The sequence below is a fragment of the Nerophis lumbriciformis genome, linkage group LG20, assembly GCF_033978685.3.
Source record: "Nerophis lumbriciformis linkage group LG20, RoL_Nlum_v2.1, whole genome shotgun sequence".
NCBI classification, from domain to species: domain Eukaryota; kingdom Metazoa; phylum Chordata; class Actinopteri; order Syngnathiformes; family Syngnathidae; genus Nerophis; species Nerophis lumbriciformis.
In genome coordinates this window covers 14,117,501-14,139,947 of record NC_084567.2, presented here as the reverse complement: position 1 = coordinate 14,139,947, position 22,447 = coordinate 14,117,501, and the positions used below count along the sequence as shown (strand labels likewise).

At 36.8% G+C, this 22,447-nt stretch overlaps 1 protein-coding gene across 1 annotated transcript in view; it reads left to right on the top strand.

Annotated features, from left to right (window-relative positions):
• oclnb (occludin b) overlaps positions 1-22,447 on the top strand; it is a 37,562-nt gene that overhangs the window by 9,932 nt on the left and 5,183 nt on the right. Inside the window, exons 2-5 of the mRNA XM_061980491.1 lie at positions 3,893-3,965; positions 7,525-8,224; positions 10,755-10,919; positions 21,740-21,846. Of these exons, the coding sequence (XP_061836475.1) occupies positions 3,913-3,965; positions 7,525-8,224; positions 10,755-10,919; positions 21,740-21,846 (1,025 nt within the window). The 5' untranslated portion in view covers positions 3,893-3,912. The remainder of the gene's footprint in view (positions 1-3,892; positions 3,966-7,524; positions 8,225-10,754; positions 10,920-21,739; positions 21,847-22,447) is intronic.

Below are 22,447 nucleotides of genomic sequence, written 5' to 3'. Positions count from 1 at the left end.
CTCATAATTTCGAATTTTTTACATCATCATTATGACTTTTAAACTCATAATTAGGGATTTTGATCTCATAATTACGACTTTTTCTCATAATGGCGATTTTTTAAATCTCATAATTATGACTTTTTATTTCATAATCTTACTTTTTATCTCATAATTTCGATTTTTTTTATTTAAAAATGTGGATTTTTTAATCTCATGATTCGACTTTATCTCACAATTTAAAGTCATATTTATGGGATAAAAAGTCATATTTATTAGATTAAAAGTAATATTTATGAGATTAAAAGTAATATTTATGAGATTAAAAGTAATATTTATGAGATAAATTATATTTATGAGATAAAAAGTCACAGTTATGGGATAAAACAAATCATATTTATGGGATAAAAAGATAAAAAGTTATATTTATGGGATAAAAAGTCATATTTATGAGATACAAAGTCGAAATTGTTAGAGTGCTCTGGGATAAAAAGTCATATTTATAAGATAAAAAGATAAAAAGTCATATCTATGAGATAAAAAGTTGAAATTATGAGAGTGCAGTTATGCAGGTTGTATCTCATAATTTCAACTTTCTTAATTTTTACTTTCAACTTTCTTATCTTATAATTTCAAAATGTTATCTCATAATGAATGCTTTTTATTTCATAATTTTGACTTTTTATCTCATTTCAACTTTTTATTTCATAACTATGAATTTTTATCTCATAATTTCGATTTTTTTTAATATCATAATTATGACTTTTGATCTCATAATTCTGATTTTTAATCTCATAATTTCGATTTTTTTTTTTAATCTCATGATTCTGACTTTTTATTTCATAATCTTTTACTTTTTATCTCATAATTTCGATTTTTTTTATTTAAAAAATTTGACTTTTTTTATTTAAAAATTTTGACTTTTTTTATTTTAAAAATTTGACTTTTTTATTTTAAAAATTTGACTTTTTTATTTTAAAAATTTGACTTTTTTATTTCATGATTCGACTTTATCTCATACTTTTAACTTTTTATCCCCAAAATATGAGTTTTTATTTCCTAATCGTTACTTTCTTATCTCATATATCTCATAATTTTAACTTTTTATCTCCAACTTTCAACTTTTCATTTTATAATTTTGATTTTTGATCACATAATTATAACTTTATAGCTCATAATTTTGATGTTTTATTTCAAAATTAGGACTTTTTATATCACAATTCGACTTTATCTCAATTTCAACTTTTTATCTCATATGACTATTTATCTCATAATTGTGACTTTTTATCTCATAATTTCAATTTTTTAATCTCATAAATGACTTTTTAAAATCTCATTTTGACTTTATCTCATAGCTATGACTTTTTAAATCATAATTTCTACTTTTTATCTCATAATTGACTTTTTATCTCACAATTTTGACTTTCTTAACTCATAATTTAGACTTTTTATTTTATAATTTTGACATTTTATCTCCTACTTATTATCGGACTCAAATATTTAGGATGGTTTTTATTGAGGCGGGTGAGAGTGGAGTAGTAATTAGTTTTAGCTAAGGTAAGCGTGTGTTTATAAGTTATTAAACTATTGCTTGATGGAAAACCTCAAGTTTAGTCGCACGCCATTTGCGTTCCAGCTTTCTACATGATAGTTTAAGAGCTCTGGTTTCTTCTGTGAACCAGGTGGTACGGTACGCCTTTTAGGGGCCTTTTTAGCTTTAGCGGTGCTATACTATCAATGGCGATGCGCAGGGCATCGTTAAAGTTGTTAGTGAGGTTATCGATAGAGCCCACATCATTTGGGAATGGCGCCATTACCGAAGGCAGTAGGCCAGCAAGAGTCATCGTTGTAACAGCATTATTGTTGCGGCTGCTAAAGCAGTTATTATTATTAGCTTGTTGACAATGAGTCAGAACTTACATTTTTTATGTAATGATCGGACATTACTTTAGTGTACGGGAGTACCATAACTTTGGAGGTGGTGACACCCCGGACAAGTACTAGGTCTATCGCATTACCGTTGTGATGCGTGGGTTCATTTATTATTTGTGTAAGACCACAGCTATTGATTATAGTCTAGAGCGCCACACACGGAAGGTCATATGGATATTAAAATACCCATTATAATTATATTATCTGCACGTGTCACTAGATCAGTGACAAACTCTGAAAATTCACTGATAAAGTCCGAAAAGGGCTCAGGGGGGCGATAGATAACAGCCAGATAGAGAGGTAGTGGTGTGACAGACCTCATAGTAAGCACCTCAAACAATTTGTAGTTATTATTTAGGTTAGGGGTAAGGTTCAAGTTTTCATTGTATATTAGTGCGACCCCCCCCGCCACCCCCGCCACCCCTTTTGAGGGGACGGGCAATATGTGCATTCGTATAGTTAGGAGGAGTTGCCTCATTTGATTGATTTATACTTATTATTTAGGTTAGGGCTAAGGTTAAGGTTTTCATTGGATATTAGTGTGAGTATTCTTCATCAGGTACACACACTTGTCATCTTTCAGACATTTGACTTCTAACTTTATGTATTTGGTGAATACTTATGGAAGTATTATGTTTCAGAGTAATACATTTATGTATTTGATGAATACTGATGGAAGTATGTTGCAGAGTAATAACTGTGTATAAGATGAATACTTATGGAAGTATTATGTTGTTACAGAGTAATAACTTTATGTATTTGATGAATACTTATGGAAGTATTATGTTGTTGCAGAGTATTAAGTTTATGTATTTGTTGAATACTTGTGGGAGTATTATGTGTTGCAGAGTAATAACTGTATGTATTTGATGAATACTTATGGAAGTACTAAATTGCTGCAGAGTAATTACTTTATGTATTTCATCAATACTTATGGAAGTATTGTTGTTACAGAGTAATAACTTTAGGTATTTGATAAATACTTATAGAAGTATTATGTTGTTACAGAGTAATAACTGTATGTATTCAATTAATACTTAGGGAAGTATTATGTTGTTGCAGAGTAATAAATGTATGTATTTGATGAATACTTGTGCAAGTACTATGTTGTTGCAGAGTAATTACTTTATGTATTTTATCAATACTTATGGAAGTGAAGTTGTTACAGAGTAATAACTGTGTATTGGAGGAATACTTGTGGAAGTACTATGTTGTTGCAGAGTAATAACTGTATATATTTGATGAATACTTATGGAAGTATTATGTTGTTGCAGAGTAATAACTTTATGTATTTGATGAATACTTATGGAAGTATTATGTTGTTGCAGAGTAATAACTGTATGTATTTGATGAATACTTATGGAAGTATTATGTTGTTGAAGAGTAATAACTGTATGTAATTGATGAATACTTGTGGAAGTATTATGTTATTGCAGAGTAATAACTGTATGTATTTGATGAATACTTATGGAAGTATTATGTTGTTGCAGAGTAATAACTGTATGTATTTGATGAATACTTATGGAAGTATTACTGGTATGTTGTTGCACAGTAATAACTGTATGTATTTGATGAACACTTGTGGAAGTACTATGTTGTTGCAGAGTTAATAACTGTATGTATTTGATGAATACTTGTGGAAGTACTATGTTGTTGCAGAGTAATTACTTTATGTATTTGATCAATACTTATGGAAGTAAAGTTGTTACAGAGTAATAACTGTATGTATTTGATTAATACTTGTGGAAGTATTATGTTGTTGCAGAGTAATAACTGTATGTATTTGAGGAATACTTGTGGAAGTATTATGTTGTTGCAGAGTAATAACTGTATATATTTGATGAATACTTGTGGAAGTATTATGTTGTTGCAGAGTAATAACTGTATGTATTTGAGGAATACTTGTGGAAGTATTATGTTGTTGCAGAGTAATAACTGTATATATTTGATGAATACTTATGGAAGTACTATGTTTTTGCAGAGAAATACTACAAGGTCACAATGCCAGCTGACAGAAGCAGTCTTCCACCCTATCAGCCAAACGGCCACAAACAGTAAGTGGAAATATTTTCTTCTTCTTCCTCATATTTCATATCATGTGCACTTTTTAGCTCCTTTCAAATGAATGATATTTAATCAGGATTAATCATCAGCAACCATTTTTAAATCTGATTAACAAAGGTATTTGTTGGATAGTGCTAATTAAAAAAATAATTTAATGGCGATTAATCCACAACAATTTTGTGATTAATCTGAATAAAAATGTTTTGACATCACTAAATAAATGTGACTGACATATAATTGTGATTAATCCACAACAACCCTGTAATTCATCTGATTAAAAATGGTCATGTTTGACAGCACTAATTAAAAATGAATGATATTCAATCACGATTAATCTACAGACACATGTCAATAATCTGATTAAAAATGGTAATTATTGGACAACCCTGATTAAAATGTTTAATAATTGACAGTAATTAATCCACAACAATTTTTTATCAGAAATTGTAATATTTGACAGCACTGATTAAAAATGTATATTTATTCTGGATTAATCCAAAGCAACCCTGTGATTAATCTATTTCAATATGTTATACAGCATCAATTAAAAATGATTATTCAATAATGATTAATCAACCCTGTGATTAATTTGATTAAAAATGGTAATGTTTTGACAGGAATAATTAAAATGACTGACATTTAATAATAATAAGCGCGATTAATTCCCAGATACCATGTAATTAATCTAGTTAAAAAGTTAATGTTTGACAGTGCTAATTAAAAATTAATTATAATTCATCGTGATTAATCTAATTAAAAATGCTTGACAGCACTGATTATGTGATTCATCTTTTTAAGTTTGAAATTAATGATATTTAATTGTGATTATTCACAGCAAAATGTGATTCATCTGATTACAAGTGTTTGACAGCACTAATTTAAAATGAAAGATACTTAGTGTTTGATAGCACTGATTAAAATGGAATAATATTTAATCAGATACATCACAACAAATATGTGATTAATCTGACTAAAAGTGTTTGACAGCACTAAATACAAATTAATTATATTTAATCAGAAATCATAGCAGAGACTTCTCTGCTATGATTTCTGATTAATCACTTGATTAATCTGATTAAAAGGGTTTGAAAGCACTAATTAAAAATTATTAATATTTAATCAGATTAATCACGGCAGAAAAGTGATTAATCTAATTGAAAACGTTTGACAGCACTAATACAAAAAGAATAATATTTAATCATATTAATAACGGCAGAAAAATGATTAATCTGATTGAAAGTGTTTGACAGCAGTAATAAAAAATCAATTATATTTAATCACATTAATCACGGCAGAGAAGTGATTAATCTGATTAAAAGTGTTCGACAGCAGTTGATATTTAATCTGATAAATCACAGCAAATATGTGATTAATCTGATTCAAAGTGTTTGACAGCACTAATTAAAAATAAATATTTAATCATCTTAATCTCAGCAAATATGTGATTAATCTGATTAAAAGTGTTTGACAACACTAATTAAACATGAATGATATTTAATCGTGATTACTCACAGCAGAGATGTGAATAATTAAAAGTGTTTGACAGCCCTAATTAAAAAAATGAATATTTAATGAGATTAATCACGACAGAGAAGTGAATAATCTGATTAATAGTGTTTGACAGCACTAATTAAAAATGAAAGATACTTAGTGTTTGGTAGCACTAATTAAAATTGTATATATTTAATCAGATACATCACAACAAATTTGTGATTAATCTGATTAAAAGTGTTTGACAGCACTAAATAAAAATTAATTCTATTTAATCAGAAATCATAGCAGAGAAGTGATTAATCTGATTAAAAGGGTTTGAAAGCACTAATTAAAAATTATTAATATTTAATCAGATTAATCACGGCAGAAAAGTGATTAATCTAATTGAAAACGTTTGACAGCACTAATACAAAAAGAGTAATATTTAATGATATTAATAACGGCAGAAAAATGATTAATCTGATTGAAAGTGTTTGAAAGCAGTAATTAAAAATGAATTATATTTAATCACATTAATCACGGCAGAGAAGTGATTAATCTGATTAAAAGTGTTCGACAGCAGTTGATATTTAATCTGATAAATCACAGCAAATATGTGATTAATCTGATTAAAAGTGTTTGAAAGCACTAAATAAAAATGAATTATATTTAATCAGAAATCACAGCAGAGAAGTGATTAATCTGATTAAAAGGGTTTGACAGCACTAATCAAAAAAGAATAATATTCAATCATATTAATAACAGCAGAAAAGTGATTAGTCTGATTGAAAGTGTTTGACAGCAGTAATTAAAAATTACTTATATTTAATCACATTAATCACGGCAGAGAAGTGATTAATCTGATTAAAAGTGTTCGACAACAGTTGATATTTAATCTGATAAATCACAGCAATTTGTGATTAATCTGATTAAAAGTGTTTGACAGCACTAATTAAAAAATAATATTTAATCATCTTAATATCAGCAAATATGTGATTAATCTGATTAAAAGTGTTTGACAGCACTAATTAAACATGAATGATATTTAATCGTGAATACTCACAGCAGAGATGTGAATAATTAAAAGTGTTTGACAGCCCTAATTAAAAAATTAATATTTAATGAGATTAATCACGACAGAGAAGTGATTAATCTGATTAATAGTGTTTGACAGTACTAATTAAAAATGAAAGATGCTTAGTGTTTGATAGCACTAATTAAAATGTTATAATATTTAATCAGATACATCACAACAAATATGTGATTAATCTGATTAAAATTGTTTGACAGCACTAAATAAAAATGAATTATATTTAATCAGAAATCACAGCAGAGAAGTGATTAATCTGATTAAATGGGTTTGAGAGCACTAATCAAAAAATAATAATATTTAATCACATTAATCACGGCAGAAAAGTGATTAATCTAATTGAAAGTGTTTGACAGCACTAATCAAAAAATAATAATATTTAATGATATTAATAACGACAGAAAATTGATTAGTCTGATTGAAAGTGTTTGACAGCAGTAATTAAAAATGAATTATATTTAATCACATTAATCACGGCAGAGAAGTGATTAATCTGATTAAAAGTGTTCGACAGCACTAATTAAAAATGAATATTTTATCATCTTAATCTCAGCAGAGATGTGAATAATCTGATTAAAAGTGTTTGACAGCCCTAATTAAAAATGAATATTTAATCAGATTAATTACGACAGAGAAGTGATTAATCTGATTAAAAGTGTCTGACAGCACTAGTTAAAAATTAATATTTAATCAGATTAATCACAACAGAAAAACGATTAATCTGATTAAAAGTGTTTGAGAGCACTAGTTAAAAATGACTATTTAATCAGATTAATCACGACAGAGAAGTGTTTAATCTGATTAAAAGTGTCTGACAGCACTACTTAAAAATTAATATTTAATCAGATTAATCACAACAGAGAAGTGATTAATCTGATTAAAAGTGTCTGACAGCACTAGTTAAAAATGACTATTTATTCAGATTAATTATGACAGAGAAGTGATTAATCTGATTCAAAGTGTCTAATTGTGTTGGGTGCTTGCAGTCGACACCGACATGGCGAGCGGACGTCCCATCCCGTCTACTCCTACCATCCCGGAGACAAGATGCTTCACTTCTACCGCTGGACTTCGCCACCTGGCGTGATGAAGATAATGTGCATCATCATCATCATCATGTGCGTGGCGGTCTTCGCCTGCGTGGCGTCCACACTGGCCTGGGACTACGACATGAACAACTTGGGTCTCGGCGGCGGCGGCCTGGTTCCGGGCTTCGGCGGCGGACAGTTTGGCGGCGGGCAGTTTGGCGGCGGGCAGTTTGGCGGCTCCATCGGCGGCGGTTTCGGCGGCGGCTTTGGAGGAGGCTCCGGCAGTTCCCTCAACAATTTCGGCGGCGGAGGAGTGCAGATGGATCCGAAATCAGGCAAAGGCTTCATCATCGCCATTTCCGCCATCACCTTCATCGCCGTGCTGGTCATTTTCGTGCTGGTCGTGTCCAGGCAAAAGGCCGCTACCTCGTCCAAATTCTACCTGGCGGCGATCATCATCTCCGCCATCTTGGCCTTTCTGATGCTCATCGCCACCATCGTGTACTTGGTGGCGGTCAACCCGACAGCTCAGACCTCAGGATCCATTTACTACAACCAGATCCGCCAGGTGTGCGCTCAGTACCAGAACCAGGCTCAGGCTCAGGGTATCTTCCTCAACCAGTACCTCTACCACTACTGCGTGGTGGAACCTCAGGAGGTGAGATATTACAGGCGTAATGTCAACACACACACTTTGGTGCCCACACAAATGATCAGAAAACACAACAATCCTTAAATTTACTATATTGCGACAACAAAAATACGCAAAAACTACAATTGTCTCAGATTTTAATCCTTTGGGTTTTGCCCTTAAATTCCTCCTATGTCCAAGGACTTATTTACTAAACAATAATAAAAAACTACAAAAAACTATTTTTTATAGTAAATTTACTACAACCAGATCCACCAGGTGTGTGCTCAGAACCAGGCTCAGGCTCAGAGTATCTTCCTCAACCAGTACCTCTACCACTACTGCGTGGTGGAACCTCAGGAGGTGAGATATTACGGGCGTAATGTCAACACACTTTGGTGCCCACACAAACGATCAGAAAACACAACAATCCTTAAATTTACCGTATTGCGTCAACAAAAATAAGCAAAAACTACAATTGTCTCAGATTTTAATCCTTTGGGTTTTGCCCTTAAATTCCTCCTATGTCCAAGGACTTATTTCCTAAACAATAATAAAAACTACAAAAAACGATTTTGTGATAGTAAATTTACTACAACCAGATCCGCCAGGTGTGCGCTCAGTACCAGAACCAGCCTCAGTTTCAGGGTATCTTCCTCAACCAGTACCTCTACCACTACTGCGTGGTGGAACCTCAGGAGGTGAAATATTACGGGCGTAATGTCAACACACACACTTTGGTGCCCACACAAACGATCAGAAAACACAACAATCCTTAAATTTACCGTATTGCGACAACAAAAATACGCAAAAACTACAATTGTCTCAGATTTTAATCCTTTGGGTTTTGCCCTTAAATTCCTCCTATGTCCAAGGACTTATTTCCTAAACAATAATAAAAACGACAAAAAACGATTTTGTGATAGTAAATTTACTACAACCAGATCCGCCAGGTGTGCGCTCAGTGCCAGAACCAGGCTCAGGCTCAGGGTATCTTCCTCAACCAGTACCTCTGCCACTACTGCGTGGTGGAACCTCAGGAGGTGAGATATTATGGGCGTAATGTCAACACACACACTTTGGTGCCCACACAAACGATCAGAAAACACAACAATCCTTAAATTTACCGTATTGCGACAACAAAAATACGCAAAAACTACAATTGTCTCAGATTTTAATCCTTTGGGTTTTGCCCTTAAATTCTTCCTATGTCCAAGGACGTATTTACTAAACAATAATAAAAACTACAAAAAACGATTTTGTGATAGTAAATTTACTACAACCAGATCCGCCAGGTGTGCGCTCAGTGCCAGAACCAGGCTCAGGCTCAGGGTATCTTCCTCAACCAGTACCTCTGCCACTACTGCGTGGTGGAACCTCAGGAGGTGAGATATTACGGGCGTAATGTCAACACACACACTTTGGTGCCCACACAAACGATCAGAAAACACAACAATCCTTAAATTTACCGTATTGCGACAACAAAAATACGCAAAAACTACAATTGTCTCAGATTTTAATCCTTTGGGTTTTGCCCTTAAATTCCTCCTATGTCCAAGGACTTATTTCCTAAACAATAATAAAAACTAAAAAAAACGATTTTGTGATAGTAAATTTACTACAACCAGATCCGCCAGGTGTGCGCTCAGTGCCAGAACCAGGCTCAGGCTCAGGGTATCTTCCTCAACCAGTACCTCTGCCACTACTGCGTGGTGGAACCTCAGGAGGTGAGATATTATGGGCGTAATGTCAACACACACACTTTGGTGCCCACACAAACGATCAGAAAACACAACAATCCTTAAATTTACCGTATTGCGACAACAAAAATACGCAAAAACTACAATTGTCTCAGATTTTAATCCTTTGGGTTTTGCCCTTAAATTCCTCCTATGTCCAAGGACTTATTTCCTAAACAATAATAAAAACTACAAAAAACGATTTGGTGATAGTAAATTTACTACAACCAGATCCGCCAGGTGTGCGCTCAGTACCAGAACCAGGCTCAGGCTCAGGGTATCTTCCTCAACCAGTACCTCTGCCACTACTGCGTGGTGGAACCTCAGGTGGTGAGATATTACGGGCGTAATGTGCACACACTTTGGTGCCCACACAAACGATCAGAAAACACAACAATCCTTAAATTTACCGTATTGCGACAACAAAAATAAGCAAAAACTACAATTGTCTCAGATTTAAATCCTTTGGGTTTTGCCCTTAAATTCCTCCTATGTCCTAAACAATAATAAAAACTACAAAAAACGATTTTGTGATAGTAAAAAAATCCTGATCTATTCACTGCGTATGGACATGATACCGCACTTGGTATCATTACCATCGATACTTCTGTTTACGTTACAGAGCTCAGCAGTTAGCATAGCTTCTTGTAGCCGTGTAGCGTGTTTAGCTTGTGCTCATCCTCCAGTGATAACGCTACTTACTTGGGAGGTGAGGACTAGTGACTGGCACTAGCCGCCAACGAGGACGCTACATTGCGTTGAGGCCTCGCCCGCCGAATGCTTCCATTTTGTTGACAACTGGTCTTGGTCTGGTGCAGGCCATCGCCATCGTCCTCGGCTTCCTGGTGTTTGTGGCGCTGATCATTCTTCTGGTGTTCGCCGTGAAGACTCGCTCCAGCATCAGGCGCTGGGGCCGAGACCGCATCCTGTGGGAAGAAGTCAAGGTGGTCAACGACGGTCTTCATCACAGCGTCGGAGAGTGGGTGAGTCCCCTCGCCGCTTCCTGTACTTCCTGCCATACTCCATTGTGATTAATCCACAGAAACCCAATGATTAATCTTATTAGGACGGTCATTTTTGGCATAGCTAATTAAAACGAATATTTAATTCTGATTAATCTACAGCAACCCTGTGATTAATCGGATTGAAAAGTTAATGTTTGACAAAACTAAATAAAAATGACTATTTGATCATAGTGATCATCATGATTAAACCACAGCAACCATGTGATTAATAAGAAGGTCATGTTTGACAGTCAATAAAAAAATATATATTTAATTGGGATTAATCAATCAGGTCTAATTAAAGATAAATGATATTTAATCATGATTAATTCCCAGATACCCTGTGATTAATCTAATTAAAAAGGTAATATTTGACAGTACTAATTTAAAATGAATGCTATTTAATCATTAGTCCACAGCAACCCTGCGATTAATCTACATAAAAAATGTTTGATAGCACTAATTACAAATGAATGACATTAAATCTAGATTAATCATAGCAAAAATGTGATTATTCTGATTGTTTGACAGCGCTATTTGAAAAGGAATGATATTCAATGGTGATTAATCCACAGCTAACCTCTCGCTGGAGTGCATTCTTGCGCGCTATTAAAAAACCTTTCATGCTGACAGGTTGGGCAGCTTTGTCTTCATTACTTTGATGGACAGCATTTGTGGGTGCAGCCACGGCCTTGAAGGCAGGGACGTCTTTTGTGGGCGGACAGGAAGGACATGTGTCCTCTGTTGTTTTTTTTTATCAAAAGCTTTGCATTTTTTCAGCATCCAAAAAGAATGTTACTATTAACTACATGCCACAGAAACGCGTTCACACCCCTAATTGTGACAGCCAGCAATATTGTGGAGTACGAGCGTCACGTGTCCTTGTTTTGAAGACGGAGGAGGACGCAAACGCCCCCGCAATTATGTTACCGTCATTAAAACTGCGATCTAAAGGTAAAAAACGTCCATCAATCTGCGATTAATAACAAGTTAACTACAGACAAGATGTGATGAATCGATATGAAGTATTTGAATAGCCCTTTCACACACCCAATTACTATTATGTTGGATCCACTATGGACTGGACTCTCACAATATTATGTCAGACCCACTCGACATCCATTGCTTTCGGTCTCCCCTAGAGGGGGGGGGTTACCCACATATGCGGTCCTCTCCAAGGTTTCTCATAGTCATTCACATCGACGTCCCACTGGGGTGAGTTTTTCCTTGCCCGTATGTGGGCTTTGTACCGAGGATGTCGTTGTGGCTTGTGCAGCCCTTTGAGACACTTGTGATTTAGGGCTATATAAATAAAGATTGATTGATTGATTGAATTATATTCAATGGAGGCAAGTCAAACAAGCGGAAAAGTCTGTTCACCTTCAGACCGCCCACAACCTCACTGATTGGCGCTAATTTGACAATGATTGACAGCAGCTGACCAATCAGAGGTCAGATGTGTTGACGGATGCAGGTGGAGAGAAGAAAAGTGACGTTTGCGTGGTGGAATAAGAGAAGTGATGTTTGTGTGGTAGAATAATACAAGTGAAGTTTGCGTGGTAGAATAAGAGAAGTGGTAGAATAAGATAAGTGACGTTTGTGTGGTAGAATAAGAGAAGTGACGTTTGCGTGGTAGAATAAGAGAAGTGACGTTTGCGTGGTAGAATAAGAGAAGTGGTAGAATAAGATAAGTGGTATATTAAGAGAAGTGGTAGAATTAAAAAAAGTTATGTTTGCGTGGTAGAATAAGAGAAGTGACGTTTGCGTGGTAGAACAAGAGAAGTGACGTTTGCGTGGTAGAATAAGATAAGTGGCGTTTGTGTGGTAGAATAAGAGAAGTGGTACAATAAGATAAGTGGTATATTAAGAGAAGTGGTAGAATTAAAAAACGTTGTGTTTGTGTGGTAGAATAAGAGAAGTGGTAGAATAAGACAAGCAGTATAATAAAAGAAGTGGTAGAATAAAAAAAGTAATGTTTTTGTGGTAGAATAAAAGAAGTGATGTTTGTGTGGTAGAATAAGAGAGGTGATGTTTGTGTGGTAGGATAAGTGAAGTGGTAGAATTTAAAAAAAGTTATGTTTGTGTGGTAGAATAAGAGAAGTGGTAGAATAAGATAAGTGTTATATTAAGAGAAGTGGTTGAATAAAAAAAGTAATGTTTGTGTGGTAGAATAAGAGAAGTGGTAGAATAAGAGAAGTGGTAGAATAAGATAAGCGGTATAATAAGAGAAGTGGTAGAATAAAAAAAGTAATGTTTGTGTGGTAGAATAAGAGAAGTGGTAGAATAAGAGAGGTAATGTTTGTGTGGTAGAATAAGAGAAGTGGTAGAATAAGAAAAGTGATGTTTGTGTGGTAGAATAAGAGAAGTGACGTTTGCGTGGTAGAATAAGATAAGTGACGTTTGCGTGGTAGAATAAGATAAGTGACGTTTGTGTGGTAGAATAAGATAAGTGGTATATTAAGAGAAGTGGTAGAATTAAAAAAGGTTATGTTTGTGTGGTAGAATAAGAGAAGTGGTAGAATAAGTGGTATATTAAGAGAAGTGGTAGAATTAAAAAAAGTTATGTTTGTGTGGTAGAATAAGAGATGTGGTAGAATAAGACAAGCGGTATAATAAGAGAAGTGGTAGAATAAAAAAAGTAATGATTGTGTGGTAGAATAAAAGAAGTGATGTTTGTGTGGTAGAATAAGAGAAGTGGTAGAATAAGAGAAGTGATGTTTGTGTGGTATAATAAGTGAAGTGGTAGAATTTAAAAAAGTTATGTTTGTGTGGTAGAATAAGGGAAGTGGTAGAATAAGATAAGTGGTATATTAAGATAAGTAGTAGAATAAAAAAGTAATGTTTGTGTAGTAGTATAAGAGAAGTGGTAGAATAAGATAAGCTGTACAATAAGAGAAGTGATAGAATTTAAAAAAGTAATATTTGTGTGGTAGAATAAGAGAAGTGGCAGAATAAGATAAGTGGTATATTAAGAGAAGTGGTAGAATTAAAAAAAGTAATGTGTGTGTGGTAGAATAAGAGAAGTGGTAGAATAAGAGAAGTGGTAGAATAAGATAAGTGGTATAACAAGAGAAGTGATAGAATTTAAAAAAGTAATATTTGTGTGGTAGAATAAGAGAAGTGGTAGAATAAGAGAGGTGATGTTTGTGTTGTAGAATAAGAGAAGTGGTAGAATAAGAGAAGTGATGTTTGCGTGGTAATGCTGGTGCATGCTAGGAGTCGAGCAACCGGTCGGACCGGCGGAACAATGTCTGCCGTGTTGAGTGCTTTCACTTCATTTCCAACACAACAACAAACACTTTTGGACGGTCAGTGACACATTCTAAAAGTACTCATACACAAAAAAACATCAACAGTGGAATAAAAGAGCAAACAGGGGAAATGTGAGGAGGAAAAGTTGCAAAGTTGACTCTAATAACCCAAAGCTGCCATGCAATGTTTTTTTTCTCTTTAAAAATGTCATTGCTCAAAAAATAATAATGTATCAAAATCAATGTTGTTATGAATTATTGACGTATTTAAGACTCCAATTACTTCACATCAAATATTACACTTTGAATTATTTTTGGGAAAATGTTGCATATTTTGTGTGTTTGCCATAACATAACAAAAAGGGCTTAACACATAAACAATAAAACTGTAAATGGACAGATTTGAAGTTGATCCAGAGATTTAAGCGTTGAAAGTAAAACATTTATGACCTTTTTTTCACACTTTTAAAACCTTTTGGATCCCTGAATATTTAGTTGGATAATTGGTAACAGTGATAAATAGATCATTAGTAATACACTATAAAAAAAATTAAAGTGAATTTTTACATTTAAAAAAAATGGCAGCTCAGTCGCCAGAATTTGGTGGTAAAAATAACAGTAGTACTGTTTTTCAACGCATGGTAATGCACTGTCAATACGTAAGAGTACCAATACTTTAGAATCAAGTACAAGTAAAAAGTAGTCATCAAAATATTGACTTTGGTAAAAGTAAGTATTCTGTGAAAAAACTACTCAAGTATTGAGTAACTTGTGAGTAACTTCTGATTTATTTAGTAGTTATTTTTAATGGTTCTTGGACTACAATTGTAGTTTCTGTGTGTGTGTGTGTGTGTGTGTGTGTGTGTGTGTGTGTGTGTGTGTGTGTGTGTGTGTGTGTGTGTGTAAAACATAAAACTAGTTTACAATTTACTTCAATACGTTTTCTCCAGTTGGAAGTAGAATTCCTATAATATGAAATGAGAACATTTCTACTGACACAGATGACAGCACATGATAAAAAAATTATTTTTAGTAGTAATCATTGAGGATTTTTTTGCTGTACCATCAGTACTTTTCTATGTACTAAATTGAGTTTGATTTGTCAAATAATTCCGTTTCTTTTATTTTCTTAGCTACGTGTGAAGTTGTAGTTTTTTTTTGGTTTTTGGTTTTTCACCATAGCTGACAGTTTTATTGATAAAGTGTGTGAATTGAGTCATACAGCATAAGTATCCAATAAAGTACAAACCATATAAAGACAGGAAAAAAATGACAGTGGAACCCGTTTATGTCGACGCCCCCGGACTGCGTGACCGACGTCGACGTAACCATACATTAATTTTATTGTGGTTTCATATTATATATTATACTCTTTCCTAACAGAGCTGCTGCAGTAAGTTCATTGTATGTCTTGATGACGACTGAGTTTGCACAAATCTTTTGGTGGTTAACAAGCTCCAAAAAGACTGCTGCATTTTATTTGTTTGGGTAGAATCCAGGTAAATAATGCCATGCTTTTATTTGGAAGCTGGCTTCACACTGAACAGGAAGTTATTGTGTGCATGATTTAATGCAGTGTAAGTCGTGGCGATAATAATGACGGTAACAACACTGGCTACATAAACGCACACATTTTTCATAGAAATGATGATGATTAAGTAATTAGAAGAACACTGTGGACCGGGACTTGATGTTGTCGACATAAGTGGCACAATCATCAGCTGGTTCCACTGTAACATCCAATTTGATTTGCAATTGTGGAACAAAAATCCCATAAAAAAATGTCTTGGCTGTGCATTTTAATGGTTGCATTTAGTACTGTTAAAGGGGAACATTATCACAATTTCAGAAGGGTTAAAACCATTAAAAATCAGTTCCCAGTGGCTTGTTTTATTTTTCAAAGTTTTTTTCAAAATTTTACCCATCACGCAATATCCCTAAAAAAAAGCTTCAAAGTGCCTGATTTTAACCATCGTTATATACACTCGTCCATTTTCCTGTGACGTCACATAGTGATGACAACACAAACAAACATGGCGCAGAGAACAGCAAGCTATAGCGACATTAGCTCGGATTCAGACTCGGATTTCAGCGGCTTAAGCGATTCAACAGATTACGCATGTATTGAAACGATGGTTGTAGTGTGGAGGCAGGTAGCGAAAACGAAATTGAAGAAGAAACTGAAGCTATTGAGCCATATCGGTTTGAACCGTATGCAAGCGAAACCGACGAAAACGACACGACAGCCAGCGAGGACGAATTCGGCGATCGCCTTCTCACCAACGATTGGTATGTGTTTGTTTGGCATTAAAGGAAACTAACAACTGTGAACTAGGTTTACAGCATATGAAATACATTTAGCAACAACATGCACTTTGAGAGTGCAGACAGCCCAATTTTCATCAATTAATATATTCTGTAGACATACCCTCATCCGCGCTCTTTTCCTGAAAGCTGATCTGTCCAGTTTTGGAGTTGATGTCAGCAGGCCAGGGAAGCTAGGGTCAATATTCTTCTCTTGATCATCTTCGGTGGCATAAGGGACGGTGTGAGCCAAGACATCCAGGGGGTTTAGCTCGCTCGTCTGCGGGAACAAACTGCCGCCATTGCTTGCCGTGCTACCGAGGTCCTTTGTCCCTGAATTGCTCACACACTCCGGCAGATTCAATGGGGGTCTGGCGGCAGATTTCTTTGACTTTATCGTTGGAAATGCATCTGCTTTGAGTGTCGCAGGATATCCACACATTCTTGCCATCTCTGTCGTAGCATAGCTTTCGTCGGTAAAGTGTGTGGAACAAACGACTGACCATTTCGTCGGCTTTCCCCACACCCTCGTATTTTGAACAAATTTCGTCCAATTTCTTGCCACTTTCGCATCTTTGGGCCACTGGTTCAACTTGAATCCGTCCCTGTTCGTGTTGTTACACCCTCCGACAACACACCGACGAAAGTGAGAAAATGGCGGATTACTTCCCGATGTGACGTCACGTTGTGTCGTCATCGCTCCGAGAGCGAATAATAGAAAGGCGTTTAATTCGCCAAAATTCACCCATTTAGAGTTCGGAAATCGGTTAAAAAAATATATGGTCTTTTTTCTGCAACATCAAGGTCTGGTGATAATGTTCCCCTTTAAGTGTACCGTGTGAAGTTGTAGTTTCCATGCTCTAATATCTAAAGCACAGGTATCAAACTCAAGGCCTGGGGGCCAGATCTGGCCCGCCACTTCATTTTATCTGGCCCGCCACTTCATTTTATCTGGCCCGCAAACACCTGGAAATGATATGTGTCAATAAAGTACTTAAAATTTTCTCACTAAATTTTTTAAATTTTGACAGAAAAAATATATGTACTGCTTGAAATTGCATGCCTTTTAAACTTAATAGCATCTAATATTGCAATAAATATTATAGTATATTATCATACTTTCCAAACATGTTTTTGTCTAAATAAAAATAAATTAAAAACAACTTTACAGCAAACTACCCATCAAATTAATAAAAATGACAATACATTTTAAGTTGTTTTTTGACTGTAAAATTTTTGTTTTTAACGGTGTATTACTGTAAATGGAAAGACGGTACATTTGTTTTTACGGTAGAAAAACTGGCAGGTAAGTTGCCAGAATAAAAAAATTGAACTTGTACTGTTTTTCCATTAACAATATCATGTTGTAAAAAAACAATGTAAGTTTAACACAAAAATTCTGGCAACTAACCTGCCAGCTTTTTCTGTAACCCCCCGTGAAACCCACTATATTTTACAGTAAAATTTTGTAAATGTAAAAGTTTTTACTGTAAAATTGACAGTCTACTTAAAACTATTTATATAATTAATAATGAAATCCAGAGGCAAATTCATACATTATTCGCTGTTACAAGCAGCCCTCTGATGGCAGCCATAAATGTGATGTGGCCCTCAATGAAAACCAGTTTGACATCCCTGATCTAAAGCAGTGGTTCTCAACCTTTTTTCAGTGATGTAGACCCTGTGAACATTTTTTTAATTCAAGTACCCCCTAATCAGAGCAAAGCATTTTTGGTTGAAAAAAATAGTTTCTGATGTATTAAATTGTATAACAGTGCAAAATATTGCTCATTTGTAGTGGTCTTTCTTGAACTATTTGGAAAAAAAGATATAAAAATAACTAAAAACTTGTCGAAAAATAAACAAGTGATTCAATTATAAATAAAGATTTCTACACATAGAAGTAATCATCAACTTAAAGTGCCCTCTTGGGGATTGTAATAGAGATCCATCTGGATTCATGAAATTAATTCTAAACATTTATTTTGTTGAAGTATTATTCAATAAATATATTTATAAAGAATTTTTGAATTGTTGCTATTTTTAGAATATTTAAAAAAAATCTCACGTACCCCTTGACATACCTACAAGTACCCCCAGGGGTACACATACCCCCATTTGAGAACCACTGATCTAAAGTGACCGATGGCCATACGCAGTGTGCCTCCCGTACACTAGGGGGCGAGTGTGGTCATTTCAAGCTTGTGTTTAGCTATGTTAGAAGAAGAGAATGCTACATGCTATTAAGCGAGCGCTAGTAACTTTAAAGCTACGGATTTAACAGATAAGTGCAACTTTCCACTGATTTTTTTATGCTTTTGTTAAGGTTTTAATGTGTTTAGATGACACTTGTGGTTATTCAGATCCCCAGAGACATACAAAAAGATCGTTTTTTTGTTCCAAACGTTTTAGGAGGTTTCTGCTTACCAGTGGTCTCAAACAGCCGGAATGTGCTGGCGTCATGTCACGTAATTAAATTGTCTTCTTTTTGGAACATTCTGATATTATTAAACAAGTAAGATTCTATTTTATCATACTTTACAAATACCGACCTATTTCAGCTTCATATAGCTGTACTTTGTGCTTGCTTGATTGGTGAAATGGAGTCCTACGTCACTACTCGTTGGATTGGTCAAACAGAGTCACGTGACAATGCCTACCGGAAGCAGGCTCGCTGACTTAAAATAATACGTCTTTGCGAGGGCGGAGTTTGGGGAAGCCATGGAAAACGACTTCCAGACGGCTTCGAATCGATTCTGGACCATCATCCGCCGCCTCAGGAAGGTGAAGCAGTGCAATGTCAACACCGTGTATGGTGGGGATGGTGTTCTGCTGACCTCGACTGCGGATGTTGTGGATCGGTGCCTGGGGAATCTGTGGTGGGCTCTCCTATTTCTGGGGCTGAGGTTGGCGAGGTAGTTAAAAAGCTCCTCGGTGGCAAGGCCCCGGGCGTGGATGAGAGCCGCCTGGAGTTCCTTAAGGCTCTGGATGCTGTAGGGCTGTCTTGGTTGATAAGACTCTGCAACATGGCGTGGACATCGGGGGCGGTACCTCTGGATTGGTTCCTCTCTGTACGAAGGGGAACCGGAGGGTGTGTTCCAACTATCTGGGATCACACTCCTCAGCCTTCCCGGTAAGGTCCATTCAGGTGTACTGGAGAGGAGGCTACGCCGGATAGTCGAACCTCGGATTCAGGAGGAAATAGTGTGGTTTTCGTCCTGGTCGTGGAACTGTGGACCAGCTCTATACTCTCGGCAGGGTCCTTGAGGGTGCATGGGAGTTTGCCCAACCAGTCTACATGTGCTTTGTGGACTTGGAGAAGGCATTCGACCGTGTACCCCGGGAGGTCCTGAGGGGAGTGCTCAGAGAGTATGGGGTAACGGACTGTCTGATTTTGGCGGTCCGCTCTCTGTATGATCGGTGTCAGAGCTTGGTCCGCATTGTGGTACCTCTGGATTGGTTCCTCTCTGTAAGAAGGGGAACCGGAGGGTGTGTTCCAACTATCTGGGATCACACTCCTCAGCCTTCCCGGTAAGGTCCATTCAGGTGTACTGGAGAGGAGGCTACGCCAGATAGTTGAACCTCGGATTCAGGAGGAAATAATGTGGTTTTCGTCCTGGTCGTGGAACTGTGGACCAGCTCTATACTCTCGGCAGGGTCCTTGAGGGTGCATGGGAGTTTGCCCAACTAGTCTACATGTGCTCTGTGGACTTGGAGAAGGCATTCGACCGTGTACCCCGGGAAGTCCTATGGGGAGTGCTCAGAGAGTATGGGGCAACGGACTGTCTGATTGTGGCGGTCCGCTCCCTGTCAGTGTCAGAGATTGGTCCGCATTGCCGGCAGTAAGTCGGACACGTTTCCAGTGAGGGTTGGACTCCGCCAAGGCTGTCCTTTGTCACCGATTCTGTTCATAACTTTTATGGACAGAATTTCTAGGCGCAGTCAGGGCATTGAGGGTATCTGGTTTGGTGGCTGCAGGATTAGGTCTCTGCTTTTTGCAGATGATGTGGTCCTGATGGCTTCATCTGGCCAGGATCTTCAGCTCTCACTGGATCGGTTCGCAGCCGAGTGTGAAGCGACTGGGATGAGAATCAGCACCTCCAAGTCCGAGTCCATGGTTCTCACCCGGAAAAGGGTGGAGTTCCATCTCCGGGTTGGGGAGGGGATCTTACCCCAAGTGGAGGAGTTCAAGTACCTCGGAGTCTTGTTCACCAGTGAGGGAAGAGTGGATCGTGAGATCGACAGGCGGATCGGTGCGGCGTCTTCAGTAATGCAGACGCTGTATCGATCCGTTGTGGTGAAGGAGGAGCTGAGCCGGAAGGCAAAGCTCTCAATTTACCGGTCGATCTACGTTCCCATGCTCACCTATGGTCATGAGCTTTGGGTTATGACCGAAAGGACAAGATCACGGGTACAATCGGCCGAAATGAGTTTCCTTCGCCGGGTGGTGGGGCTCTCCCTTAGAGATAGGGTGAGAAGCTCTGTCATCCGGGGGGAGCTCAAAGTAAAGCCGCTGCTCCTCCACATCGAGAGGAGCCAGATGAGGTGGTTCGGGTATCTGGTCAGGATGCCACCCGAACGCCTCTCTAGGGAGGTGTTTCGAGCACGTCCGACCGGTAGGAGGCCACGGGGAACACCCAGGACACGTTGGGAAGACTATGTCTCCCGGCTGGCCTGGGAACGCCTCGGAATCCCCCGGGAGGAGCTGGACGAAGTGGCTGGGGAGAGGGAAGTCTGGGCTTCCCTGCTTAGGCTGCTGCCCCCGCGACCCAACCTCGGATAAGCGGAAGAAGATGGATGGATGGATGGACGTCTTTGCGAGCCTTCATCGATAATTATAAATAATTGTGATATAAGTAATGCAACGATCGGAATGAAACTCAATGTAACGCAGTAAAAGTAGCGTTTCTTCTAAAAATACTCAAGTAAAAGGGAAAAGTGTGTTGCATTAAAACTACTCCGACAAGTACAATTTATCCAAAAAGTTGCTGAAATGTATTACCCACCACTGGCCCTTGCAGGCTAAACAGATTCAAGCCTTGAAAAAATAAATGTGTTTGACTAATTTTTTTAATTTTTATGACTACGACCCGTAAATGAGCCCCAAAGGTTAAACAAAAAATATATATATATATATGCAGTCGTGGTCAAAAGTTACCATACCATTTTGTCACTTCCGTGACCACACCGATACGGGAGCCTTGAGCGTTGGCCGATAGAGACATCGATGTGTTGTTTTTATAGGTGAGCCAAGTGGTGGGCGAGCCGGAGAAGCTGCTGAACGACCGCAATGATCAAGTCGGGGCTCCGCAGGGTTACCGGGACTACAACAAGCCCATCTACATGCCGGGGTGAGCCTCCATCTTGTCCTCGCTCCTGGGGGGCCGGAGCCCATCCCAGCTGACCGAGGCCGAGAGGCCAGGTGCACCTGGACTTGTCATGAGCCAATCACAAGAACCATAAAACACATCTTAATAGCCATAATTGTGCATACATACGCAATACAGTACGATATTGGAGCTTTTGAGTACTGGCTGATAACAGAATTGATCGATATGATATTAGCAGGAATCATTCATACTTATAATAATTTGTAGAGGGGAATGTTACCAAAGGTTTATTCAAGTGTAATAACATCTAGTGGGAAATCATGTTAAGGTCACGACACAGTTAGTTGACTAATGCGGACACCTTTGTTACTGGATACTTTCTAATATGCCTTGGATACTTTGTTAGAGTAAGTAATACACAACTATAATTATTTGATACTTGTTTATTTTGACAAATGTCACCTTTGATTGTTCATTGATTATTACTGATGTCTAGCTTGTGTGCTATTGTGTGCTTAGCTGTTGTGTAGCTGCTAGCTCCTAGTAGCCTATACAGCCTTGCATGTTTATCTTTTGTAAATGACTTTAGTAAAACAGAATAAATTGTGTGTTTATTGGAGGA